This window comes from Sapajus apella, unplaced genomic scaffold (genome assembly GCF_009761245.1).
Source record: "Sapajus apella isolate SASKATOON/1434 unplaced genomic scaffold, GSC_monkey_1.0 scaffold192, whole genome shotgun sequence".
In the NCBI taxonomy this organism is placed as follows: domain Eukaryota; kingdom Metazoa; phylum Chordata; class Mammalia; order Primates; family Cebidae; genus Sapajus; species Sapajus apella.
This window is the reverse complement of record NW_022437132.1, coordinates 815,366-842,352: the sequence shown is the minus strand read 5'-3', so window position 1 is coordinate 842,352 and position 26,987 is coordinate 815,366. Positions and strand designations below refer to the sequence as shown.

At 60.7% G+C, this 26,987-nt stretch overlaps 1 protein-coding gene and 1 long non-coding RNA gene across 4 annotated transcripts in view; one reads left to right on the top strand and one right to left on the bottom strand.

The window, feature by feature from the left end:
* Nucleotides 1–24,703, top strand: part of LMF1 (lipase maturation factor 1) — a 49,725-nt gene extending 25,022 nt beyond the window's left edge. The window contains exons 4-10 of one of the 2 annotated variants that reach the window (XM_032269445.1): nucleotides 3,470–3,535; nucleotides 7,646–7,813; nucleotides 14,646–14,826; nucleotides 15,130–15,283; nucleotides 15,800–15,983; nucleotides 16,782–16,894; nucleotides 23,731–24,703. In XM_032269445.1, the coding sequence (XP_032125336.1) occupies nucleotides 3,470–3,535; nucleotides 7,646–7,813; nucleotides 14,646–14,826; nucleotides 15,130–15,283; nucleotides 15,800–15,983; nucleotides 16,782–16,894; nucleotides 23,731–23,905 (1,041 nt within the window). In that variant the 3' untranslated portion in view covers nucleotides 23,906–24,703. The remainder of the gene's footprint in view (nucleotides 1–3,469; nucleotides 3,536–7,645; nucleotides 7,814–14,645; nucleotides 14,827–15,129; nucleotides 15,284–15,799; nucleotides 15,984–16,781; nucleotides 16,895–23,730) is intronic. The other variant, XM_032269446.1, reaches the window with a different exon arrangement.
* LOC116543678 lies at nucleotides 4,577–5,114 on the bottom strand. 2 transcript variants are annotated; one of them, XR_004265665.1, is made up of 2 exons: nucleotides 5,036–5,114; nucleotides 4,577–4,682 (listed from the first exon to the last, which is right to left on the bottom strand). It is a non-coding gene; the product is annotated as an uncharacterized LOC116543678 (long non-coding RNA). The 2 variants fall into 2 exon arrangements; XR_004265666.1 differs by having other exon boundaries at nucleotides 4,577–4,727; nucleotides 5,036–5,086.
* Nucleotides 24,704–26,987: the final 2,284 nt, after the last annotated feature.

Sequence of the window (26,987 nt, the reverse complement as noted above, 5' to 3'; positions counted from 1 at the left end):
AGAAGGCTTTGTTCCTTTGACACTTGCTCTGGAAGAAAAAAAAAAAATCCGTGGAAAATCTGACATCTGCAACGTAGAGAGAAAGCAATAGATGGGAGGAATGTAATTATCTTCCGCTCCTGAAAGAATTTTTCAGATTTTTAAGTGTCTCATATCAGCTTAGAATTTGAATGACATTTTAATTATTTTGTTTTTTTCTTCTTTTCCTGGTTTGAGTCTCCTTAGAGTTCCACTCCCGGATCCTGCAGGGAGCATGGCTGGTGCTCACGAGGTGGGGAGGGGGGCGCGGGGGGTGGTGACGGCCGTGCCCTGCCCAGTGGAGCCCTGCATTTCATCAGGAGCCGCAGCTCCCCGGGCGTGGATGGGGCCTCGAGGAGTGGGCCTGGGCCGTCCAGCCGGCTGGATGCCCTGGGCTGTTTTCATGCAAACGTAGGCTGCAGGGCCGGAGCCCACACAGAACAATCTCTGGTGCTCTAGTGATTTGAGCAAACCCAGCTTCCAGAAGACCTGACTCTTGGTTTTTACAGCAGTTCACCCTTCAGGTCTTTAAACAGCAGCACTCCTGGGTGCTCAGAACCCTCCCTGCCATTGGGGGCACAGGGCGTGTGAGGGCCAGGGCACATGGCGAGACCCTAGAGACGGTGATGCTGGACCCGGCCGTGGCCCCGCCAGAGGCAGCCTTCGCAGTGCACGGGTGGCGGGGCCTCACAGCCCCACCGAGGCGCGTCCGGTGTGGCTCACGTGAGGAGCAGGTGCCTGTTGCTTGGTGTTCCTGCAGGGCCTGGCTGGGCTTTTCCTCACACTCCCCTGCCGTTTCTCCTGTGTGCCCTCTGGGCGGCAGTCACTGCACCCACGTGCTATACTCTAGGGCACGGTGCAGCCTCTGCCGGCCTTCCCACTCCCTGCCAGTCCCATGGGTCCCTCATTCCAAACACGCCGGAATTGGACGCGCCCCTACCCTGCCCAGGTCGTCCTGCACAGACGGTGGCAGAACCTGTTGCCTCCTCAGCCACATGTAACCAGAGGACCCAGCTCGGAGCCCACAGCCCCCCAAAGGCCCTCCCGGGTGTGGTCGGCTCTGTCAGCCTGGCTGGACTGGAGTCCTTGGTCCGTCCCGGAACGCAGGCCTCCATGCTGCTGGGAGGTGTTAATGTTTCAGAGACGTGGCTCCAGCCCGTGATGGGCTGACTTGGGGAGGAGCTGATATTGGGGGCCTGTGGCTGACCCAACCGGGCAGGAGACTGAGGCCGGAGCTGGGGCTCCCTGGAGAGGAGGAAATTCCATCCCCACAGCAGCTCTGGCCACTGCTCTGGAGGTCCTGATGGCCCCCACAGGCCTCAGTTTGTACCCCGTGCTATCGGGACCAAGGCTGTGGCAGATGGGAACCTGCATTCCCGGGGGCTCCTGGGCCCCCCTGCTGTGGCCTCCTCCACCCTACTGTGCCCCACGTTCCTGCCTGAAGAGGGCATCCACACCCTCCTCTTCCTTCGCTCGCTGTCATCCCTGCCCCCGCCCCGCGGGGCTCCCTGCCCAGGTCGGCCTGTCAGCTCTGTCCAGGCACAGGCCGGGCCCCTGTGGGGAACAGATGCCCTGTGTTCCCCAAATTCAGTTTCACGTGCAAACCCTGACCCCAGTGCCACGGTACCAGGAGGCAGGCCTGGTACCCCAACACGTCCATGGAGGAGAGCCCTCACTGATGGGAAGAGGCTGCTACAAAAGTGTCCCCAGAGAGACCTCCTCACCCTCTTCCCACCGTGTGGGCAACGGTGAGAAGGCGCCACCTGCGGCCCAACACGGCTGCACCCGAGCCCACCATGCCACGCCCGCCACAGCGTGGGCTCCAGCCCTGTGGGATAAGTCCCTGTTGCTTCTGTGCCACACCGCCTCTGCATGCCTGGTGGCTTCCTGCCTCTCTGCACCCGCAGCACGCGGCCTCTGGTGGGTGGAGTGGGACCGCACCGTGCTGGGCAGACGGTCGGATGGACCGGGGACAGATGGGTGGAGGACAGGGACAGAGGCCACGGGATTCCACTGGGAGAAGCTGTGGCAGCAGAAACCCTGTCACAGAGGAGGCGGCGCTTACTTCTGCATCTGTGCACTGTCCCCTCTGATGCAGCCAGTGTGTCTCCCACGGGCGGGAGGACTGGCAATCTCTTTCTGACTTGGAATCATCTGAAGCCGTCAGTGCCCCCGGGAAAGCGGAGGGTGTGGGGGCCGACCCCTCCCCGGACACTTCGCTGTGGCCAGGTGCTGAAGAGCCCCCACCCCACAGCCTCTGTGCCCACGTCCCATCTTCCCCAGTGCTGACAGCTCCAGAGGCCCCCGGCAGCCTCTCCCGTGGCCCACGTGTCCTCACAGCTGACGAGTTGTGGCTCACGGGGTCACCTTGGGGCCCGGGCCTGGGCTCCCTTTGTGCCGCAGGGGGCACTGCTGAGACGCAGGTTCACTGAGCCCTCCCCCCTGACTTTGGGCTCACCCTGGAGCACCGAGAAGCTTCCCTCCAACGTTGACCGTGGGGTCTGTGCAGGGTGTGACGAATCTGTCGTTTTTAAAGACACGAGACCTCTTTAGCGTGATGACACGTGAGCTCTAAGAATTAGTGTTGGGGAAGGCGCAGTGGGCGCTGACTCTAAAAAGGAAGCCGCTGTGGCTCACACGCGCGGTTGTGCACTTCACTCCTGTTCATCCAAACAGGCCCCAGCCTGCTCTTCCCAAATCCCCCTTCCCTAGTGCTTCACGGTAAGGTCCCCTCCTCACAGCACCTGCAGTCCACGCCTACAGCCTTCATGGACATTTCGAGTTCCTGGGATGGTGTTCCAGTCGGGGGTGCCGCGCCCCCACCCCATGACTGTCCTGGGGAGGTCCTCCCGTCGGGGCTGTCGCGCCCCCACCCCGTGACTGTCTTGGGGAGGTTTTCCCGTCGGGGCCGCCGCGCCCCCACCCAGTGACTGTCCTGGGAAGTGGTTCCTGTCGGGGCCGCCGCACCCCCACCCCGTGACTGTCCTGGGGAGGTGCTCCCGTCGGGGCGCCTGCGCCCCCACCCTGTGACTGTGCTGGGGAGGTGCTCCCGTCAGGGCGGCCGCGCCCCCACCCCGTGACTGTCCTGGGGAGGTGCTCCCGTCGGGGCCGCCGCGCCCCCACCCCGTGACTGTCCTGGGGAGGTGCTCCCGTCGGGGCGGCTGCATCCCCACCCCGTGACTGTCCTGGGGAGGTGCTTCTGTCGGGGCCACCGCGCCCCCACCCCGTGACTGTCCTGGGGAGGTATTCCCGTCGGGGCGGCCGCGCCCCCACCCTGTGACTGTCCTGGGGAGGTGTTCCCGTCGGGGCCGCCACGCCCCCACCCCGTGACTGTCCTGGGAAGTGGTTCCCGTCGGGGCTGCTGCACCTCCAGCCCTGAGAACCTGCTACTTTTGGGGCTGCTGCACCCCCAGCCCCGTACCTGATGCTCCCTCTGCTGTCTTCCTTGCAGGGCCTGATCAAGATCCGGGGGGACCAGTGCTGGCGAGACCTCACTTGCATGGACTTCCACTACGAGGTGAGTGCACCATGCAGGGTGAGGGCAGGGCACCCAGCCTCAGCCGTGCCTGTCCCGCTTCTGGTGGGGCTCAGTCCCACATACCCAGGTGAGCCGTTGCATCACAGGGTCACCCCCAGTTGACTCGGGACATCCCCTCCTTCCTTTTTCCCAATAGGGTGGTCACACAGGGGCTTGCAGGTGCCCCCTACTTGCTGGGGCTGTGGGGGCGGAGTCTGTGGCCCTCCCTGGTGTCAGTACAGCTGGTTTGCTCTCCTTTCCGCGACGGCTGCGTGTGCTGCTGTCCTCGGTCCTGCCCAGGCCTCCAGGCCGCCCCTCCTTCCTGGAGTCTGCAGCTCCCCACTGTCCCCTGACAGGAGTGTGAAGGGGACTTCCTGGCTGTGTGCCCAGCCCCTGCCCACAGCGCTGTGACTCCATCATCACCTGGAGGCAGACAGGTGTGTCCACACGGGCAAGCTTAGCTCCCAGGCTCATACTGAGTCCCTTCAGCACCCCGCTTCCCACCAACTGCCTGTGTGTTGATACAGGACTGTGAGTGATCTAGGGCTTGGGGTTCTTGTGGTTCATGTAGGGCTGTGAGTGATCTGCGGTGATTGGGGTTCGTGTGTTCATGTAGGGCTGTGAGTGATCTGGGGTGATTGGGGCTGGTGTGTTGAAGTAGGACTCTGAGTAATCTGGGGTGACTGGGGTTCGTGTGTTCATGTAGGGCTGTGATCTGGGGTGATTGGGGTTCGTGTGTTCATGTAGGGCTGTGAGTGATCTGGGGTGATTGGGGCTGGTGTGTTGAAGTAGGACTCAGTAATCTGGGGTGACTGGGGTTCGTGTGTTCATGTAAGGCTGTGATCTGGGGTGACTGGGGTTCGTGTGTCCATGTAGAGCTGTGAGTGATCTGGGGTGATTGGGGTTCGTGTGTTGATGTAGGGCTGTGAGTGATCTGGGGTGATTGGGGCTGGTGTGTTGAAGTAGGACTCTGAGTAATCTGGGGTGATTGGGGTTCGTATGTTCATGTAGGGCTGTGATCTCAGGTGATTGGGGTTCATGTGTTCATGGAGGGCTGTGATCTGGGGTGATTGGGGTTCGTGTGTTCATGTAGAGCTGTGAGTGATCTGGGGTGATTGGGGTTTGTGTGTTCATGTAGGGCTGTGATCTGGGGTGATTGGGGCTCGTGTGTTCATGTAGGACTGTGAGTGATCTGGGGTGATTGGGGCTGGTGTGTTCATGTCGGGCTGCGAGCCATCTGTGGTGATTGGGGCTCCTGTGTTCATGTAGGGCTGAGTGATCTGGGGTGATCGGGGTTCGTGTGTTGATGTAGAACTGTGAGTGATCTGGGGTGGTTGGGGCTCCTGAGTTCATGTAGGGCTGTCAGTGATCTGGGAACACTGGGTTCGTGTGTTCATGTAGGGCTGTGATCTGGGGTGATGGGGGTTCGTGTGTTCATGTAGGGCTGTCAGTGATCTGGGGTGATTGGGGCTCGTGTGTTCATGTAGGGCTGTGAGTGACCTGGGGTGATTGGGGTTCATGTGTTCATGTAGGGCTGTGATCTGGGGTGATTGGGGTTCATGTGTTCATGTAGGACTGTCAGTGATCTGGGGTGATTGGGGCTCGTGTGTTCATGTAGGGCTGTGAGTGACCTGGGGTGTTTGGGGCTCGTGTGTTCATGTAGGGCTGAGTGATCTGGGGTGATTGGGGTTCATGTGTTCATGTAGGGCTGTGAGTCATCTGGGGCTTGGTGTTTGTTCATATAGGGCTGTGAGTGATCTGGGGTGATTGGGGTTCGTATGTTCATGTAGGGCTGTGAGTGATCTGGGCTGATTTGGGGTCATGTAGGGCTGTGAGTGATCTGGGGTGATTGGGGTTCGTGTGTTCATGTAGGGCTGTGAGTGATCTGGGCTGATTTGGGGTCATGTAGGGCTGTGAGTCATCTGGGGTGATTGGGGTTCGTGTGTTCATGTAGGGCTGTCAGTGATCTGGGGTGATTGGGGTTCATGTGTTCATGTAGGACTGTGGGTCATCTGGGGTCACTGGGGCTGGTGTGTTGATGTAGGACTGTGAGTGATCTGTAAACAGATCCCATGACGGGAATGGAGTCCCCCACACTCATCCTACCAGCTGGGACCAGGCCATGTACCACAGACCTTCAGGGCATTGGCTGGCAGGACAGCGCTCCCCTGGGTCTGCCTGGAGCCACCTGAGTTCCCTGGAACAAGGGCCCTTTAGGCCAGTGGTTAAGTAGCGTGACCCAGAAGCAGTGCCCTGCCATGCTCACTCTCCGCACCGTGACCCCGCGCCAGGCCATCACTGTGCCTTCTGGATACCTGCTCGCATGGAGGGGCTCGGGGCCTTGTGATTGGCTTGTTCCTGGAACACTCGGGGCCTGGCTTCTTGATCAAGACACTCTCCTGATACGCAGAAGCAGCCTTCTCTCCCCTCCTGGTCAGAGCTCAGCCGACGCCCCCCTTCCCCCCAGGATACGCGTCAGTGGCCCCAGCGTGCAAGGTGGGAGCAGAGGTGAAAGTCTCCCACCCCAAAAGCCAGACCAAGAGCTTGGACTTGGGGTGTGGGCTGCCCTGGAGACGCGTGTTCGCAGCAGCAGGCCACGCCTGCCGCCTCCCGTGTGGGTCTCACCGCATCCCCAGACACCTTCCAGCCTGAACGGGAAGTGGCACATTAGGCCTTCCGCTTCTTCTCTGGCCTTTCCCTGTGGGCCCTGGAGGACAGGTCCCACTCGGGGCGTCACAGGCCCAACAGGATGCGCGCTCCCCCGAGACCTGCTGCCTTCTAAGTCCCTAAACAGTCCCCCTTCACACTTTCCTCACGTTTTTCTTACTTAAAGTCGTCTTTTTGGGAGAAGTTTGCAGGCTGTTTCCTGAGGTCTGGGCCAGCGGCCCCACCATGCCCTGACCCAGCAGTTCCCTTGGCCGAGGGCTGAGTGTCCACGTGCACAGGAGCTCCTGGCCTTGCTGTGCAGGGTGTGACACTGCCACCCCCACCCCCACGGCTCACAGCCGCGCTCCATGTCGTGTTTCCTTGCAGCCTCCATGCAAACAAAAATAACACTTTGTCCTCCAAGCAAATGAGCAGAGGCTCAGGACCCTCCACAGCCCGTGGCTCTCGGGGCACACCGAGGCTCGTGCTGCGACACCCTTCCGGGGTGTGCACATGGCTGGCTCTCCCGCGCTCCCCACACCCCCACCCCAGAGTGAGCGCCGCCCAGCACCGCCCCACATGCGCCCTCTGCCATCAGGACCCCAACCTCCTCGCAGCCTCTCTGGACCCCGGGAGTCCCAGGACCTGGGTGCAGACTCTGAGGCGTCGGGGGGCCAGCAGCGCTGCCTGGCTCTCTGCGGGGTGTTCATTGTTCTCCCTAGTGGGGTTTCTGCGGCTGTGGGGCCCCATGGCTCCCAAGGGCTGTGCTGACAAGGCCTTCAGCCCTGAGCAGCATGCGGCAGGCCCTCTGCTATGCCAGGCAGAGTGCACATCCCCCACGGCACTCCTCCCACTGCACGTGGCCCTGATCGTTCTGAATTACGGTGTAGGGCAAGCTCCCGCGCTTCCTCCTGACAGGGCTGCCACGTGGGACCCTACATATGGGTCCCTTGGCCTGGGAGGCTCCAAGGTCCCTGTAGCCAAGTCTCGCATGTACAGCCCTGAGCTGGGCTCTGTGTACTGGGCAGGCTCAGGGCAGGGCTCCCATTTTTGCTGGTCCCCACCCAGGTGCCTGTCACCTGGGTGAGAGGCCACCTGTGTACCCCAGCTCCTGGGGGTCCGCCCGCGGGCAGCAGGTAGGGCATTCCCCGACTGCCTGTGTTCTCAATTTGGGCACAGATGGTTTAAAGGTGGTGTCTCTCATTCAGGTAGGGTGTGTCTTCTTGACTTTTAGATGGTGAAAATTTTAAGAAAAATAAACAGTTTGCTCTTGCTTCAGAAACTCCCTTCCCTGAATGTCCTTTGGCTCTTAGCCTGGCAGGTGGGCTCTGTGGGTGCAGGGTCAGGGGGATCCTGTGTGCAGGACAGACGGGGTTGGTGGGCCAGGGACACACATGCCCAGCCCCAGCCCCGCCCCCCGGAATCCGCCAGGAGACTCACACTCAGCCCCTCCTGTCCCCGCAGACACAGCCGGTGCCCAACCCCATGGCATACTACCTGCACCGCTCACCCTGGTGGTTCCACCGCTTCGAGACGCTCAGCAACCACTTCATCGAGCTCCTGGTGCCCTTCTTCCTCTTCCTCGGCCGGCGGGCGTGCGTGATCCACGGGGTGCTGCAAATCCTGTTCCAGGTGAGCCTGTGCCGCCTACTCTGCTCGTGTCCGTAGAGGTGCTAGCCCGTCTCTTGTTTCTGGCTGCCGCTGTCTGGCAGGCCCCTGGAGGGTTACCGGCTCCCTTTAGGGGAAAAGCCTGTCCTCACCAGCTCCTCCGCATCCCCTGTGGGGCCCCACTGCCGCCCTGTCCCAGGCTGGAGGCCGAGGGTCTCCTTCCCAGGCTTCCTCCAAGGTCTGGCTCGTCTCAAGAGCATTTCCAGCAGCTTCGAGAGGCCACATTCTAGGCTGGGCAGCAGGAGGGGGTCAGGCACACCGAGGCCCTGTGTGGACGCCCCACATGCCTGTGATCCTCTAAGATTCTTCCATTCTGGAGCTTTCCTTCCACGTGTTCACCAGGAATCAGGGGGCTGAGAGAGGCCAGGGGGCTGAGCTTCGGCATTGGACAGGTTGCCCCTGCTGACCACCCCAGTCGGTGTTCACAGGTATTAATGCTCCTGCCTCTTGGCCACATCCCACAGTGTCCCCGTCCGTCCCTGACCACAGCAACCCGAAGTTCTGAGATAATCACGCGTAAAGTACGAGAAGGCTTTAATCAAGGCTTAGTTTTCAATAGGACTAATATCCAATCACGCATGATGGTTAATACTCAGTAAGTCTGATCATGGTACTTATTCCTAAACTCTCCTGTGCATAGTCTGTTAAGAAGAATTGGCTGAGGCTTCAGTCTCCTGCTTCGGCACTTAGGAAATTTTCCAGCCACGTGGCAGAGCACCGCAGGCTCTCGGGGCAAAGCTCCGCCCACAGGCGTGGGTGCCGCGCCACGTTGCTGGTGCACGCGGGGGTGCCCACGGTTGCCGGCTGGGTCCTGTTTGACCACATGCACGTCCTGCAGTCGATGGGTCCGTCCCTCTGGACTCGTCCCTGTGGACTCGTGGTGGCGTCTGGTTTTCACCATAGCCTGCTGTGCACACACACAATCTCGTCCTCCCATGGACATGTTTTCACGGGCGCTGCTGTATCGTGAGCATTCGCTGGAAGTTGCAATTGTCCTGGTGGCCACGCCGTTCTTGACCCCGCTCCCTAGCAAGGCCCCTCGTTCTGGCCGTCACGCCCTGAGCAGCTCCCGAAGCGTTCAGCCTTTTCCGTGTTGGCCGCTCGGAGGCTGGTGCTGGTAGTTCCGGGGAGATTCCCTGGCAGACATCGATGCTGCTGAGAATCTAAGTGGGAAGAACTGACTTGCTCACAGAGGGTCTCCATCCAGGACCACGCATTTCTCTCTGCGGCTACTTGGGGCTCCTGGAATGCTTCAGTGGATTCTGTATGGCCACACTTCTCGCGTGTCTGGGGGCAGCAGCTCCTAGGTGACTTTTATTGTTGGTGTTGTGAACAGGTGCCCTTTTAAGTACATTTCCTCCTCTTGGTTGCTAAGCATGGGGTGCTGGTGACCACAGCCTCTCTCAGCTCACCTCTGGTACAACCCATCTGGCCACAGGTCCCCTGAAAACGTATCATGGGCATGATCCTGGGATTCTGCCGATCCTGCGTCCATCCTTCTGCCCTGCTGGGTGGGATCCGGGGCGTCCTGGGTCGTGGGTCCCACAGCAGGGAGGGCCCCCACACCCTGCTTCTCACAATACCGGCTGTGGGTTTCGCGGCTGCTTTTAAGTTCTCTTTTGTGGTTTGCAAGTTATGAATGGATGTTGAGTTGTAGTGTTTTTCTCCATCAGTCATGAGGAGATTATTTGTGCTTTAATCTGTGACACGGTGAGCTGCAGATGCTGAAGCAAGCTCGCGTTCCAGGAGGTTTGCGCCTCTTCCTCTGCAGGAGCCGCAGAAGCAGAGGTGACCGTCCCTCACACCTGGCATGCCCATGCGTGAGACCACCTGTGTCACCAGGGTCTCCGTGGCTGCTCCCCCTTGGGGGCCACAGGACACACAGGGTTTCTACTCCTTCTGAGGCAGTTTTTGTAGTGAACATTTTCTCGGGAATTTGTTCATCTGTTTTCAAATTTGTTGGCAAAAAAGTCATCATAATATTCTCATAATAGAACCTGGATTTGTGAGCGTCCCTTTCTGGGCCTATGGCTTTAATCTTTCTTTTGGTTTTCAGACGGAGTCTCCCTCTGTTGCCAAGGCTGGAGCGCAGTGGTGCCATCTCAGCTCACTGCAACCTCTGCCTCCCGGGCTCAAAGTATTCTCCCACCTCAGCCTCCCGAGTAGCTGGAATTGCAGGCGCCCGCCACCACGCCTGACTAATTTTTGTATTTTTACCAGAGAAGGGGTTTCTCTACAAAATGTTGGCCAGGCTGGTCTCAAACTCCTGACCTCGAGATCCACCCACCTCGGCCTCCCAAAGTGCTGGGATCACAGGCGTGAGCCAGAGTGCCCGGCCTGTGTCCTTATTCTTAAAGAGACAGGGTCTTACCCTGTCGCCCAGGCTGCAGTGCAGTAGCAGTCTCAGCTCACTGCCTCAGGCGATTCGCCCACCTCAGCCTCTCAAGTAGCCAGGACTCCAGGTGCCACCATGCCTGGAGGTTTTTAATTTTTTTAGAACTGGGTGTCTTGCTGTGTTGCCCAGGCTGGTTTTGAACTCGGGGGCTTGAGCACTCCTCCTGCCCGACCTCCTAAAAGGCCGTGACTGCAGGTGTGTGCCACCGCGCCCCGCCCCTGGGCCTGTGTCCTCACTGCAGCTCCTGCGGAGCGAGGCCACCGTTAAGGTCAGCCTGGCTGTCCTTCTCAGTAACGGGCCCCTGGAGCCCCACGGACATGCTTGGACTGATTTCCACGTCCTTTTGTTCTTTGTTAGAAATAGAGCTTGGGGTTGTGAGGAAAATTAGTACTTACAGGATTTTTTTTAGCAAAGTGAATGTTTTTGCGCAGAGGGTGCTTGTTGTATGGCTGGTTATGAGAAAGGAGGATGAAAAGTGTCATTGCTGATCGGCGGACTACACAATGTAAGCTAGACTTGATTGACTGAATCTTTAAACTTTTTTTCTAGATAAGGTGGGCACGTGAGAGAGGGGAAGGGGCAGGGTTGTCTGTGGCGAGGTAGAGAGCGAGTCTGCTTACATAAGGAGACGGATGTGGGCTGGGGCTGCAGCTCGCCTCGCGTGTGTGTTTGCGGAAGGAAGGAAGCAGGAATGGGCACATGGAGTTCAAGGGCCAGCCTGGCTCACGTTCTTTGTATCCTTCTCTTGCATTTCCTGTTAGCTTCCTCCCGCCGATGGAGAAGGAAGACCGTCCGTTTCCTCAGTGGTTATTGGCCGGGGGACTTACCGGAGGTCTCAGTGTGGGCAGCATCGCTGCCACCATGATCCCAGGGTCCTCTGCCCACCCCAAGCCCCCTGCGGCGGTCGCTCCAGTGTTTCAGCTCCGTTTTAATAGACTTATTTTAGCCCAGTTTTAGATTTACAGGAAAACTGCGGGGATGACAGAGGCTCCCTTATCCCCTCTCCCCCGTCCCCCGTGTCCCTGCCCTCAGGGACTTGCAGGGGCTGAGGCAGTTAAGAGGCGATGGGCAGGGTTGATACATGCTTGCTGATGGGAGGGCCATGCGTGGCGTCCCTCATTCTGTGGACTCCCACAAACAAATGACGACGCGTGTCCCCATCACGGAATGGGAGGGGACCTGGGAACCAGAGGCCCCCAACAACGTCCTGTGCCTCAGCATGCAGGAACCTGGCCCGGGGGTGGGATGAGAACTGGACTAACGGCCCCAGTGCAGGCAGACAGGGACCCGCCCAGGTGTGATGGCCGGGCTGCGGGTCCCCCTGGTGCCAGCCCAGTTTTGGAGTCCGCTGCCTGGTGGGTGGGTGGTGGAGGACAGTGGGGACGAAGGGAGGGGACAGAGCTGGCCCTCGGAGATCAGGCCATGTCCACCTCTCCAGGACGAGGTGGAAGCAGCCAGGACCGTGGCTCTGCAGCCTGGCCTGGCGTCCCCCGAGGAGGAGAGGCTGGTGGGCCAGCTGTCCCGGCTGCGATGTGCCCGGCCCCTCACAGGCAGGGTGGGGTCTTGGACGAGGGCCTTTGCCCCACAGGCAGACAGGCCAAAGGGTGTTTGGGGCATGTGCTGTGGGGCTGAGTGACCTGCGCTAACATTGCAGCCCCTGCCTGGGGCCGTGCCCTCGCCTGTGCCAGCCGAGCACCCCGAGACCCAGGGCCGCCTCTGAGCGCCCCCTCCCTGGAGCCTGTTCTGGTTCCATGTGTTCCCATGTTCCTTCCTTTGTGGGATTGAGACATGAGCAGCCTCCCTGCTCCCACGCACAGTTTACACAGCTGTTCCGGAGGGTTCTGCACGGCCCTGGGGCCACTGCCTGCCTGGAGAGGCACACGTGAGCAGTGACCATCCAGCCCGGCCGCCCAGCCAGCACCCCACGGGAGCCGTCAGCCTCCGCCAGGGCGGGAGGGGTAGCGGGTAAGTTCAGGCCTGCAGCCTCCAAGGCGCCTGCTGTTCACAGGGGCTCCCTACCCCGGCCGCCCCACACACAGGCCAGCTTTCCGAGGCTGTGTCCCGGGCCCTGAGCTCAACGACGGGAAGTTCACGCTTTTGAAGTGAACTCGGAGGCATCCAGCGTGTTCAGAGTGTGCCGCAACCACCGCCTGGTTCCAGAAGTGCCCATATCCCACACCCTGTGCTGGGCGCCACCAGCCACTGGGGCTTCGTCTCTGGATGCGACTGGCATCGTCCATGTGCGCCTCGTGTCCGGCCTCTTCCCTGAGCATCAGGACCCGGGGTCCGTCTCTGTCGGGGCATGTGCTGGAATCTGATTCCTTGGCAAGGCTGGCTGCGTTCCCATGTGTCGGCACAGGGCTCTAGAGCAGTGCCATTGTGGACGCCGATGGGCCCGTCTCAGACCTCACCTAAGGCAGATTCTCTCTATGCAACCCGCCACTTCTGTCCCCCACCAGAGAGACATGGGTTCACGCCCACCAGAGTGCCCACCTGAGAGCACAGCACATCCTCAGCGGAGAGGCCGGAGGCTGCATCCAGAGAGCCCCTGTTCCTTCTTGGGGCCACGCTCCATGGGCCCCCAAGCATCTGCTGCCGTGTCTCTTGGGCGCAGGATTCCGTCACTCAAGCTCCTCTTCCTGTGCCGGCCGGGTCATCTGTGGGCTGCACTCCCCTCGCGAGGGCTCCGCCAGCCGGGGGCGAGCACAGATGGGGAGGGTTGTGAGACGATTGATTTTCCTCTGAGGAGATGGCTCAGTGATGCTGGAAGAAAAACACGGAAGGACGGGGTCCCCCGGGAGCGCTCGGGCCGTGCACTCTACGGAACTGCGTTTTCATAACAAAACAGCTGACCAGATGGAAGGCGAGAGCCGTACCAGAGAGGCTGCAGGCGCGGCCAGGGCGCCTCATGTGGGTCACGGCCCCATGTCCCTGAGCCCTGGAGCTTCCTCAGAAACATGTCACCCCCAGATCTGTGCTCCATGGAGCCCTGGTCCCCCACTGGGCTCACGTCAGGATGACCCAAGGTGGCTTTGGAAATACACTCAGGCCAGGCCTACCCTGACCAACGCAGGCAGGAGCTCGGAGCCCTGGGTGGTTCTGGTGTGGCCGGGCCTCAGAACGGGCGCTGGTTCAGGCTAGGCCCCACGCCGCTTTGGTCCTGTCTGCTAGTCAGGCTGACCACAGGGAAGGGGCGCAAAGGCCCGAGCTTTGTGGCACGGAGAATGGAGAGCAGGACATTCCAGTGGTGCCTGGGGCGTCCCTGCGCCCGTGCCCCAGCCCAGCCCTGGTCATGCTCAGTCTGGGTGTGGCGGGGCTGTTTTTGGCACAGGGGTTTGGTAACATTGTAAACAGGGGAAAAGGAAACAATGATTTTTGGGCTCAGAACCAGGAAAACCATTTTTCCAAATTAGCCCAGGAGAGCTGTGAATTCAGTTGGTAAAAGCCATCATCACCCGTGAAACCGACACACTCCACCTGCACCGACCCCTCCTGAGACGTGGTGCCTGTGCCCTCCTCAGCCTTGCTCCTGCGTGACGGGATTAAAGGCTGGGCTTTGCCCCATCAAATCTGGCCGACAGAACTCGACCAGAGCCATCCGAGGAAGCCACGCCCGTGTGTTGCTCACCCCGGTTCCCCAACTCGGCTGAAGACCCCTCGGCCATGCAGGGCAACAGGCCACGCAAGCCACCTCTGTCTCCCCGATGCCTCTGCAGCAGCGGCAGCGGTGAGGCTGGCTGTCCTGTGACCTCCGCAGCAGCTCCGTGTCCAGTGCTGCCACCTGCGATCACTCCCTGGCCTGCAGGGGTGTCCAGAGCCGGGCCCCTCCAAGTCCCTCCCGCTGCATGGCTTTGCTCACACCTGCGTCTTTCCCTGGAGCTCTCCCGGCCGTGCTCCAGCCCTGCACGCGGCCCCTCCTCGCCCCTGCTGTTCATCTCCGTGGCACCACGTCCTGTGCCCATGTCTCGCTTCCCTGCATTTTGTGTTTTGGCGTGGGGGCGTTCCTGGTGGTGCCCTTGGCTCCCATTGTCCGTGTCGCCCGTCGGCTGAGGGGCGTCCCGGGCACCTGCTCTCCAAGCGCAGCCTCCTCGGTGTGGCGTGCCAGCCCTCCTCCAGCATGGCCCTGGCAGGCGTCCCCCCGCAAGTGAGGAGCCCCAGCCTTGTGGATCACTAAAACAACAGACAGAGCCTACACAGAAACGTGCAGTCACGGGAAGAGCTTTCTGGAAGCACCTGCCAGAAGGCAACTCTATGGCATCTGCTGCCCCCACCATGAAGCCACAGCTGGGTTTGGGTTGTGATGCCAGGGCTGGGGGTGGCAAGGGCAGAGCTGGGTGCAGGGGCCGCTGCTCCGGGAAGCGAGGTTCCACTGTCTGAGTCTCAGCAGCCGTGTCTCTGCAGGCCGTGCTCATCGTGAGTGGGAACCTCAGCTTCCTGAACTGGCTGACCATGGTGCCCAGCCTGGCCTGCTTCGATGATGCCACCCTGGGATTCCTGTTCCCCTCCGGTCCGGGCAGCCTGAAGGACCGAGTTCTGCAGCTGCAGAGGGAGACCCGAGGCGCCCGGCCTGAGCCCAGATTCGGTAGGTGGCTTTGCCTCATCAGTTGCGGGCGGTGGGGGAGGGAATCCTGCCCCAGGGCCCACGGGCATGGGAAAGCTGAGCAGTGCCAGCCCCGAGGCCCCACAGGCTGCCTGGGTGGGTTGCAGGTCCCAGCGTAGGAGGTGAGTCAGCCCGGTCTGCTGTGGAACCAGACACGGTGACATCAGGCACTGCTCTGTCCCCAGGACCTGGGACAGCTGGCCCTTAGTGAGCAGCAGCGGGGGTCTCCCCAGGGGCTGGCCAGGGGGCAGCTGAGAGCCCCACCTGGAAGAACTCCCCCTGCAGGCTCGGCGGTGCGGCGTGCAGCCAACGTCTCGCTGGGCGTCCTGCTGGCCTGGCTCAGCGTGCCCGTGGTCCTCAACTTGATGAGCTCCAGGCAGGTCATGAACACCTCCTTCAATCCTCTACGCATCGTCAATACCTACGGGGCCTTTGGGAGGTACGTGGGAGACTCGGCCCTGACCAGCCACACCCAGGCGGGGCTGGGGTGTGGGCCCCCATGACCCCACGAGTCCCCTGCCCCACCCCAGCCTGACCCAGCCTCTGCTATCCCGGTCCTGTGAGGCAGGTGCCCAAGGGCACCAGGCAGGTCGGCTGCGGCCCTGGAATGCCGGGTGGTGGCATCTGCACACAGGCAGTGCCTCAGGATCCAGGTGCCCTTCCTGCCCTGGGGCTGGCCCCTTGGCCTCTGGTGTCCACCCTGAGCAGCTGAGGGGTGTGGTGCACATGCCAGCTGCATATTCAGGGGCAGGGAAGGTGCCCTCGAGTGAGGTACCAGGCAGAGCCACACCCACCATGCTTCCTCGGGGACAGCCACTCAGTAGCCCCAGCCCTGGAGGCGGGTGGGGGATGCAGGCCCCCCGCATGGGCCAGGATGGACTGTCGGGTAGCCCCCTGCCCCGCCCCCAGCCCGGCTGGTGTGACGTGGGCCTGACCTGCCCCGGTCTCCTGGCAGCGTGACCAAGGAGCGGACGGAGGTGGTCCTGCAGGGCACTGCCAGCCCCAATGCCAGTGCCCCCAACGCCGTGTGGGAGGACTTTGAATTCAAGTGCAAGCCGGGAGACCCCAGCAGACGGCCCTGCCTCATCTCCCCCTACCACTACCGCCTGGACTGGCTCATGTGGTTCGCCGCCTTCCAGGTGGGGGTCAGTCCCTGGTGGGTGCATAGACCCACCTTATCCCACCGCTGCCTGCAGATTGCAGGTTCTTAGAGCGACCACTGAGGGGGTTGGGGGAAGGGAGGCTGAGGGGAGCTGGGATCCTGCCTGAGATGAGAGCTGAGCCCACAGACGTCCAGGCCCAGCCTCAGGCGGAGCCTCATGTGACAGCCCAGCCCCTGCCAGGCAGCGCCTCATGGCTGGGCGCCGTAGCCAGACCCTGTATCTACAGAAAACACCGAAGTTAGCTAGCAGCGGAGGGCGGCGCCTGGGGCTTCAGCCGCGGAAGGATCGGCTGAGCCCGACCCTGCAGCCTCAGATGGTGGTGCCATTGCACTCCAGCCTCGGGGACAGAGCCAGACCCTGTCTCAGAAAACAGGAAGGCATCCCCAAGGCTGAGGGCAGCTGAGGCACCCACAGACTGAGCAGCTCGTTCGTCCTCCCCGTCCTGTCTCAGCCGCCAGGACATGGAGCCTCAGGGAGGCAGAGCACAGAGTGAGCTGGGGCGGACAGGCAGGGGGACAAGGACAGCGGCCGGCATGGGAAGGAGTAGTCAGGGCTACAAGGAGCACGTGACACAGGTGCCCCTTAGGGACCCCAGCCAAAGAACTGGGGCGCAGCCACCCAGGGAGCCCACCTCCGGGAAAGCCTTAGCACCACACGCCACTGGGCAGACCGAGAGGCAGGCGGGGGAGGGAGCAGAGGGCACGGCCAAGTGTCGGGAGGGGCTGCGCCCGGACAGCACGCAGCGCAGCGTCCCAGCCCACCCTCTCCTCCCAGACCTACGAGCACAACGAGTGGATCCTCCGCCTGGCCGCCAAGCTGCTGGCCGGCGACACCGCGGCCCTGTCCCTGCTGGCACACAGCCCCTTCGAGGGCAGGCCCCCGCCCAGGTAGGACACCCTCCCCAAAATCCAGGCGTCAGGTGGGGCCTGCTGGGAGCAAAATGAGGACCCCATCAGCCTTGGCATCCCGGCTGGTCCCACCCCTGCCTCACAGCCCCCCCTCAAACCAAACCTGCTGTGGCGAGAGGAGCCCACGGGGCCCGTGGTGAGCTGTGCCGGACCGACACTTGCACACCCCGGGATGTGCAAGAGGCCGAGAGTGTCTGGGGCTGAGGTCGGGGGGGTGGCTCTGACTCGTGGACAGGGGACCTAAGTGAGAGCCTTGTGGGCCCTGCAGGCTGGCTCCCCCGGGCAGTGACATCCCGACGAGGGAGCAATGCAGAGTCAGATTCTCAGGAGCCAGAGGTGGTGGCCATGGGGGAAGTCACCCTCCTCCCCTGACCCTGGATGACTTTTTGGACACCATGTGGAAAAGCTGGGAGCCAGAGGCAGGGATTGGGCCCCACTGGGCTGTGGGAGGGGGCAGGGCGTGAAAGACTGGAGACTCCCACGTGGCCAGACCTGGGGCTGGGGGGCCACGCTGACAAGCCTTTGCGTTCCCCACCCCACATGATAAGATCAAGCGGAGTCTGGACTGCCCACCCCTCCCCTGCGCCATCAGCCACCGATTCCGACAGAAAACACAGCTCTAGGTTTTCCCTCCAGGAACACTTCACTGGGAGCCAGACGGCTGCACCCCCTGGGGTTGCTCCCCGCTGTCTGGAGGGTGGAGGGCGGGGATGGAGGGGCGCAGAGGCAGCAGGAACACCTCCACAGAAATCTGCCCTCTCTGGTAAAGGGCCAGCAAAGAGCAGCCTAGCAAGACAGGAAACTTAGAGAAACTCACCACCACTCCAGCCCGCACCACGGAGAAACCACGGGCCACCCACCCCAGCGAGGGACGGGGTAGGGACCTGGACTCCCCTTGCTGGGGTGCTGCCAGCGGAGGCCAACATTTCCATCCCAGTGGGCAGGAAGGACCCCCGTGTGTATGGTGTCGGTGGAGAACACAGGAGCAGCCTGGACTCCCCCAGCCCTGGCAGCACTGGGGGGCTCCTCCCGCCCCAGAGTGGTATGAAGTGAAAACCAGCAGAAAGTCAGAACCTTCACTACAGGAAACAGTCTGTACAGGAGATACACTGGAATGCCCTATTGACAAATCAAAATGAATTCCAAGAACTTCCCAAACCCATAGGAGAGCAGGCTGGGAAAAACAAGAAGTACCACGACGGACTTGATATTAAATGTAAATGATCTAACTAAACAGTTAAATGACTGGCCAGGTGCAGTGGCTCATTCCTGTAATCCCAGCACGTTGGGAGCTCAGACAGGCTTCTCACTTGTCAGGAGCTCAAAATGGCCAGTATGGCGAAACCCTCTCTACCAAAAACATAAAAATTAGCCAGGCATGGTGGTGCGTGTCTGTAATCCTGGCTGCCCAGGAGGCTGAGGCCACAGTGAGCCAGGATCATGCCACTGCACTCCAGTCTGGGACTACCTGGCTAATTTTTTTGTATTTTTAGTAGACAGCAGTTTCATGATGTTGGCCAGGCTAGTCTTGAACTCCCGACCTCAGGAGATCCACCCGCCTCATCCTCCCAAAGTGCTGGGTGACAGGCGTGAGCCACTGTGCCCGGCCAGAGACACAAGACGACCCTGTCTCAAAAAAAAAAAAAAAAAAGATAGTAACTTAAACATATGCATCATGAGCCTCGGCCCTGATAAACCCACTGTAAGTTGAAAACATGAATCAAAAATGCATTTAGGACACCTACCAAACATCAGTCGGACCTCAGCCTCACCTGCTCCCTCAGACATGCCCAGAACACTTACGTGAGGCTGCAGTGGGCAGTCACGTAACCTACGGCCTATTTTATAATGAAGTCTTGAGTATCTTACGTGATTCACTGAATACTGCATTAAAAGTGAAAAGCCGAGTGGTTGCATAGGCACTCAAAGCAGTTTCTATACCGTCGTCAAGTGGAAAAACCGTCAGTTGAACCATCATTAGTGACCGTCTACACAGGCAGGCTCAAAAGGACAAACACTCAACTTACATGAATGGTGATGAAAATAAAGCAGTGACTGTATCAACGTTGAGGTAGCACTCTGCAAAAATTCTCGGAGAGTGAGAACAGGGTCACCCCACCAAGCAGACGCAGCACCCCGAAGTGTGCACGCACTAAGCACAGGTCGGCAAAACGCGGAGGAGGAGAAACGGACAGATCGGCAATTACAGTCGGACGCTCCAACACCCTTCTCCCAACCGTTGACAGAATCACGAGACGCAGATTTAGCCAGAACATAAAAGAACACCATCATCCACAAACAGGACCGAATGAGATTCACGGAAGTCAGTGAGAAGCGTAACATGTCATGTTACGTTGACACGTGTTAACTGCATGTGGAATGTACTTAACCAGGGATGAGAGGGAAAGCACCAGATGCCTACGTTAGAAAAGGGACGTGAGAGGTTAGCAAAGAACGAAGATCTCGGCTCAGTCATCCAACCTCAGCTGGGTGCCAGCACACACCGGTAGTCCCAGCGACTCAGGAGGCTGAGGTGGGAGGATTGCTTGAACCCAGGAGTGTGAAGCCAGCCTCCTGCCATGAGGCAACACAGGAAGACCCCATCTCTTAAAAAGTAAGAAAAATCATCTAAGCTCAAGATTCTGTGAGCAGGAAAAGATTCACAGCAAGGAGCAGTAAGAAAATAGTAACAAGTGGAAAATGAAATCAAAAACAGCGAAACTTACTGAAACAAAGAGATGGTTCTTTAAGAAGACCAATAAAATCAACAAACCTCTAGTAAGAATGACAAAAGGAGAAGATACAGTTGCCAATATCAGAAATGAAGAGGCCGGGCGTGGTGGCTCACGCCTGTCACCCAGCACTTTGGGAGGCTGAGGCAGGTGGATCACGAGGTCAGCAGTTCAACACCAGCCTGGCCAACATGGTGAAACCCTGTCTCTACTAAAAATACAAAAAATTAGCAGGGCGTGGTGGCGTGCGCCTGTAGTCCCAGCTACTCGGGAGGCTGAGGTTGCACTGAGCCGAGACAGCCCCACTGCACTCCAGCCTGGGCAACAGTGAGACTGTCTCAAAAGAAAATAAAAGTTACTAAATATAATTTGGAAATATATAACAAAGAATTACATACCATGACCAGGTAAGGCTTATTCCAGGGATAAAGGTGGTTCTGTATTTGAAAATCAGTGGATGTGATCCACATGGTAACCAACTGAAGACGTAACTTGTGTGATCGTATCCATTGGTGCAGGGAAAGCGCTTGACAAACTTCACATCTATTCATGATTGACCCTCTTGGAAAAATAGAGAAGCAGAGGAACTTCCTCAACTGGATACAGAGCATCTGCGGAAACCCCACAGCCTGTATTACCCACCGGAGAAGGAATCCACCCTCCACCGCTGGGATCCAGAAGAAGAAAGGCTGTCTGCGCTAACCATGGTATCCCGCGGTGCTGGACGGCCTGCCGCCGCAGTACGGCAGGACAAGGGTGTGAATCGGGCAGAGTTGTACTTGATACCAAAAGGTTGATCTGTAAAAGGAAAAACTGATAAACTGAACTCCATTAAAATTAATATAGATCACCAAGGAAGCAACAAAACTGTGCCTGTTCTCAGAGAACACCATCGTCTTTGTAGGAAAGCCCACGGAATCCAGCAAAACCACTCCTGGAATTAGTAAGTGAGGCCGGGCGTGGTGGCTCACGGCTGTCAACCCAGCACGTCGGGAGGGGGAGGCGGAGGCGGGCGGATCAGCTGAGGTTGGCAGTTCGAGACCAGCCTGACCAACACGGAGAAACCTCATCTCTCCTAAAGATACAACATTAGCCAGGTGTGGTGGTGGGTGCCTGTGATCCCAGCTACTCTGGAGGCCGAGACGGGAATCGCTTGAACCCAGGAGGCGGTGGTGCGGTGAGCCGAGATCACGCCACTGCACTCCAGCCTGTGCGACATCCCAAAGCCCATCTCAAAAAAAATACAACCTTTGGGGAAAATATTCAGGAAAAAATAAAATATTTGGGAGGTAGGGCCAGGCAGAGCCATTATACTTGATTCTAAAAGGATGGTCTGTAAAAGGAAAAACTGGTAAATGGAACTTCATTAAAGTTAAAAGCAATTTGCTCCATAGACCCCGTTAAGACGACGAAAAATATTTTTAAGCTACAGACTGGTGGAAAATGTTTGCAAGCCACATACCTGACAACAGGCTAAAATCTGGAATACATAAAGAAGTTTTAAAATTTAACAGTGAAATCATCTTATTAGAAAATGAACACAGGAAGAGACATTCCACCGGAAACGACACACAGATGGCACAGAGGCCCCTGAGAAACGCTTGTCATTAGGGAGGTGAGCGAGAACCCCCGGGAGACAGCACTGCACCCTGTCAGAAGGGCTGGAATAAAAGAGCAACACCCCCGCACGCTGGCACCGAGGCCGAGAAGTCCGGTCACGCGTATGTGGCTGGGAGGGGAGCATGGCTTCTCAAAAAAACAAAACCCGAGGTTGCCATGTGACACAACAGCTGCTTCCATGGACGTCTAGACCGGAGTTAAAACCCAGGCTCATGCAGAAACCCATGCGGAGGTTTCTGGTAGCTTTAACAGACAAACGCTGCAAAAAAACCGCTGCTGTCCTTCAGCAGAACCACCGCCCACACTAGGGCGCGCTCACGCCTTGCGACGCCTCGCTGAGAACTGCGCCCAGCCAGCAGCCCCTGTCCTGAGGGCACCTGCTGTAGGATTCCACTCCGATGATGCTCTTGAAATCATCAAGGAAGCAGAAGGGGGGTGGGTGTGGAAGGGCACAGGGGTCCGGGCGCTGGTTGGGATCCCTACTCCAGCTGTGCAAGATGGCAAGATGGTGTCAGTGCGGGCCGATTATAAAGGCTGGGAGATCCCCTTTTAAACACCCCAGTCTGCTGGGGACAGCGCCATGGCCTTCGCGGGTAGTCTGTCTGCGGGAATGAAATGCAACCCTTCAGGCCGCTGGGGGCCTGGGGCCCCTTCCCACCGACCTGCCAGTTGGCACAGAGGGTTCTGACCCTTTCCAAACTGCTGTTCCAGCTCTTGGTGTCAGAGACCAGCCCCAGTCCCCCCAGGCCTGACCCTGTCCGGGGAAGGAGAAGAAAGTGACAGTGGGAATTTGAGAAAGATGGGCAACCCCACTGCAGAGGCCTTCCTGGGACCCCCGCCAAATGCAGGTTTGGGACAGGGTAGGCCTGAGTGGGGTCCCCATTCCCCCAGCAAGGGCCAGGAGCATGTGCAGGGATCATGCGGCCACCGCTGCTCAACATCCTCACCACCTCACCCCAGCCCCTGGCCCCTCCACTGGTACAGGCTGCTCAGAAGGCAGCTGTGGGGTCCAGCGTGACTTCTCTGCTTGGTGCCGCCTGGCCTCAGTCCCCTTGCTGGCCACTGCTATCCACACAGCCAGGAAAAGCTATGGTGGCCCCGGGCCCAGGGTGTCCAGGAAAGACCCTGGGGTCCTGGGGTAGTGGGCAGTGCCCTCCCAGAGTGGACGGAGCCACCAGCTGCCCCCACTGCCCTCAGTCTTGAGTGCCTGGCAGGTTTTCCTAAGACACAACCCCTCCTCTTGGAGCTGCTGATCCCTCTCTCCCATCAGGGGCCTCAGGGACCCCTCCCACCCAGAGGGTCACTACCTTCCCAGTTTTTCTGGGCAGTTCTGGCTCCAGGAGAGAGGACCTGTCATCCATCACACAGACCCAGAGCCAGGAGGGGCAGGGCGGGCGCAGAGGTCCTCACCCTCCCAGCCCAAGGGACACGGCCCAAGGTCTCCTCCCAGACCCCCACGGCACAGCTGTGTGCTGGTCGAGGGAAGCCCCAGATAACAGCACCCCAGACCGTCAGGCGCGGGCCCTGGGGTGCTGTGAAGCCACCGGCGCTGGCCTGGGCTCATCCCAGGGGCCATCAGGGGGCCCGAGTCCTCTTAGGGCTGCGTCCTCACACTCATCCAGCGGCTGGGGTCCACCTCTGCCCTAGGGGCTGAGAAGCTTCCACATCTGCTGCTCAACTGGGGCGGGGGCCTGGAGGGATGGGTGGGGCTGGCGGGGGGGACCTGGATAGCCAAGCAAACCTGACACTCGAGGGGCTTCGTCTCACCACAAGGCCCAGGCCTCCGAGAGCCCAGTGAGGGCCTGCCGGCACAGGACCAAAGCCCAGGGGGGCCCAAACCATGCCCAGGTACCAGGAGTCATCTGGGGCATCCACAGCGCTCAGCCGAGAGACCTGCTGCTGCCCCGGTCCAGGGGAGATGGGGTGCTGCTCCAGAACAGCAGGCAGCCGGAGTCTCCACAGCTCAGGGAGGGAGGCCGGGGCCACGCCCTCAGGCAGTGGGGTCCTGGCCTGGCTCCCTCGCAGTGTCGGGCTGCCCTGTGGACAGAAACCCCTGGTCACCTTGAGCCAGGGCTGGCCTGATGGTGGAGCCGCCACGCCGTGGGCAGCACCTTCCCAGGCAGGAGTCACTTGAGACTCAAATCAGGGCCTTGGGAACAGCCTCGGGCCTGCTCAGTGCCAGCCACGCAGCCCCAGCCTTCCCGGGGGTCACTGCCTTGTGGTCCCTGCCAGGTCTCCTCTCCTAGAGCTGCCCCATATCCACCCTGCACCACCCCTGGCTTCTCTTCCCCGCTTTGCTGCGCTGTTCACTGCTGGGGTGTGGATGGGGATGGTCGCCCTGCTGGGGGGGCTGCTCCGGTCGGCCTATGCTCACTGTGGGGGCTCCTCTTGCAGCCCCTCTCTCCTCGGGGGACCCTGGGCTGGGAGTCCCAGCAGCCCCAGGCTGACGCTGCTCCCTTGCAGGTGGGTCCGAGGAGAGCACTACCGGTACAAGTTCAGCCGCCCCGGGGGCAGCCATGCCGCACAGGGCAAGTGGTGGGTGCGGAAGAGGATCGGCACCTACTTCCCCCCACTCGGCCTGGAGGAACTGAGGGCCTATTTCAGGGACCGGGGGGAGCCTCTGCCCGAGCCCCTCTAGGCAGGCACCAGAAATAAAGGCGAAGACCCAGCCCTGCAGCTGCTCAGCGACGTCTGCCCTTCCCTGGGCCCGACCCAGGCCCGGCATCGCCAAGAGGGACGTGTAGAGAACAGCAGTGGGGGCCCCACATCCAGGCCAACCTTTGTCCCAGGCGCTGGCAAGGGGCTCGGGGCTCTGCTCTCCCGTCCAGCAGGCCCAACCTGGGGCCGCTGCACCCCCAGAGTCGGAACAGTGGCCATCCTGACACCTGTTTCCACTAAAGCCCCGGCCTCAGGCCATGGACCCCTTGGGGTCCCTAGCATGCTGGGGGCCGGTTTCTATTCACCCCTCCATAGTGTGTTCCCAGCCAGGCCCTCAGAGCCCAGGTCCCGTGCTGTCTGGGGCAGCCCAGCACTCGCCCCACAGGGACCTGGACGTGCCCAGCCAGGATGTGGGGTTGGGGGATGAGCATTTTCTATCCTCACTGCCATCTCCACCCCCCTGGAGCCTCCTCGAACCCCACACCTGCAGGTGCATACATGCCATCGTCACAGGGACACAGCTGGGCACACGTGCATTCTGGACCCTTTCCTCCCTGGTGACTGGGGTCTGCGGTGCAGACGGACACTCAGCGTTGCCAGCCCAGCCCTCCAGGCTAGGACCATGCTGTCTCTGGGGCCTTGACGAAGCCTGAATTGGAGGACAGCCTTTCCGACACCCTTTCGTGGTCAGGGGACAAACAGCCCCTAGTGCATATTTTTCTATTACTCCTGTTCTTGTACCATGGACCAGAGTGCTTCAAAACAAACCACTTCGATGAAGAAGCCCTCATCCCTCCCTCCCTCGGCGGGGACCGTGCCCCCCACCCACCCTCCACTGCTGGGGAGCAGGTGACCCAGTGGGACCCAGGCTTGAGGGGCGAATGGGGGAGGGGTGAGGACAGGGGGCTTTGCCAGGTGATCTTTCCAGTCCCTGCCGCAGGAGTCCTTAGACCTAACTGGGCTGAGCAGAACCGCCAGCCGGGGGTGCCAGAAGGGGGCAAAGCTGCGGGGCTGCGTCCCCCCACCCAGGATGCGGGGGAGGCTGGGTCCCTGGAAAGGTCAGGAGGACAGAGGCCCTCCCCTCTCCCCCCGCCTGGGGGGCAGCCACCCACCCCTTCCACAGCACTTGGAGCGACGCTGCCCACGGCGGAGCCACTGTGGGGGCTACGGCGGGGACAAGACAGGGGTTCAGGCAGAGGAGGCCAGGCACAGTGCGGGTCTGTGTGGAGCCCCCCGAGGCCCGCCCAGGGGGAGTCTGGCCAGGTGCGAACAGAGGGCCCGTGTTCCAGCTCCTGGGGAAACAGGGCGCCCTGTGTCTGTGGAGGGACAGACGGGGCCTCAGAGGGACGCGCCAGGAGCCAGCAAGTCTGCCAGAGCGACCACGAGGAGCTGTCGGCCCCGGGGTCCGTCCCAGGGACTCTGCTGTGGGTGGGGCCCGGCCCTGTGGCACAGCTCAGGGGTGGGCGTCTCAGACAAGGGACCCATCACCTGGGAAACGCTGGCGCTAAGGGGTGTCCCCACCTGGCCTCTGCACGGGGGAGGCAGGAGCAGCCCCGCGAGCCCCCTGCCCGGAGCCCTCCCATGTGGCCCCAAATCCCACAGCCCCTCCTCCCGGGGCCCCTTGCCCTGTTTCAGGCTCCTCTTGGCCCAGAGCAGCCGTGTGTCCCTGGTCTCCCGGACACCCTGTGATGGGGCTGCAGGTCCTGGGCGAGCGGGGCAGGGCAGGAGCCCATGGTAGGAGTGACGGGCAGCTCCGAGGCGCCACAACACCATCCTGGAACCATAGGAAGGGCCTGCAGAGCCCTGGAGCAGGCACTGCCTCCTCCCTCTGGGGTGGCAGCCATGGTGCCCGGGGGACCTAGGGGCAGCGTGACAGGCGGGGCGTCTGGGGTTAAGTCATGCAGCACAGGGCAACAGCCTGTAGCGTGTAGTGTGCTCCGAGGCCGTGCGTCCATCACTCGCTCCGGCCAGTGCCTTTCCATCTTCCAGATGGCACGGCCCCAGAGCCCTCACCTCACACCCCTGAGGGGCTCCCTCTACACAGAACCACAGCCCTCGCCTCACACCCCCGAGGGGCTCCCTCTACACAGAACCACAGCCCTGGCCTCGCACCCCCGAGGGGCTCCCTCTACGCAGAACCACAGCCCTCGCCTCACACCCCCGAGGGGCTCCCTCTACGCAGAACCACAGCCCTCGCCTCACCCCCCCGAGGGGCTCCCTCTACACAGAGCCACAGCCCTCGCCTCACCCCCCCGAGGGGCTCCCTCTACGCAGAACCACAGCCCTCGCCTCACACCCCCGAGGGGCTCCCTCTACACAGAACCACAGCCCTCACCCTCCCATCAGGCCCGTCGGATTCCTCCTCCTCGTCTGAACTCTCCACAGAGCTGGTGCGAGACGGCTACCCACCCTGCCACCTGTGCTCTGTGCAACAGAGGGTCCCAGGGCAATGGGGCCAATGTCCCCCACATGTGTCAGGCCGAGGTCTGTGGTCAGGACGTCCCCTGGGGACCATGGTGTGATCTGTCCTCCTCAGCCAGCCTTTGGGGGGTGTGTCACCGTGGAGGACACATCTGCTACCCCCCCCGGGCACGCCCCCAAGTTCACAAAAATGGGGAGGCCCTGGACCCAGCCAGGGGACCCACTCCAGGGAGCCCTTGACTCTGACACCTGTGTGTCCAGCCCTGCTCAGGAAGACCCCTCACCCGGCAGTCAGAGGGGCCCTCATGGTGGGGGTCCAGTCGCTAGAGCCAGAGTCCCACTCACCTGGGGCCGACAGGCGACCTGAGGTCAGGTTGTGACAGCCTTGGCTGGAGCTCACGGCTTGCACCCTCCCCAGACCCGGCGCCCATCAGACCTGACCCGTCCAAGGCCAGGTTCTCCTCACCCCATTAATCCTTGGCAGATGGCCCTGAGGCCTCACCCCACTGAGCCCATCACCCCCAAATGTCTGGGGTCCCTGTGCAGTCAGGGCTGGGTGGGGGGCCTTTGCAGGAGCAGCCACTGCCACACCCACACAGCAACCCCCCCGGCCTCCCAGGGCCCGCTCGGCTCCCCAACAC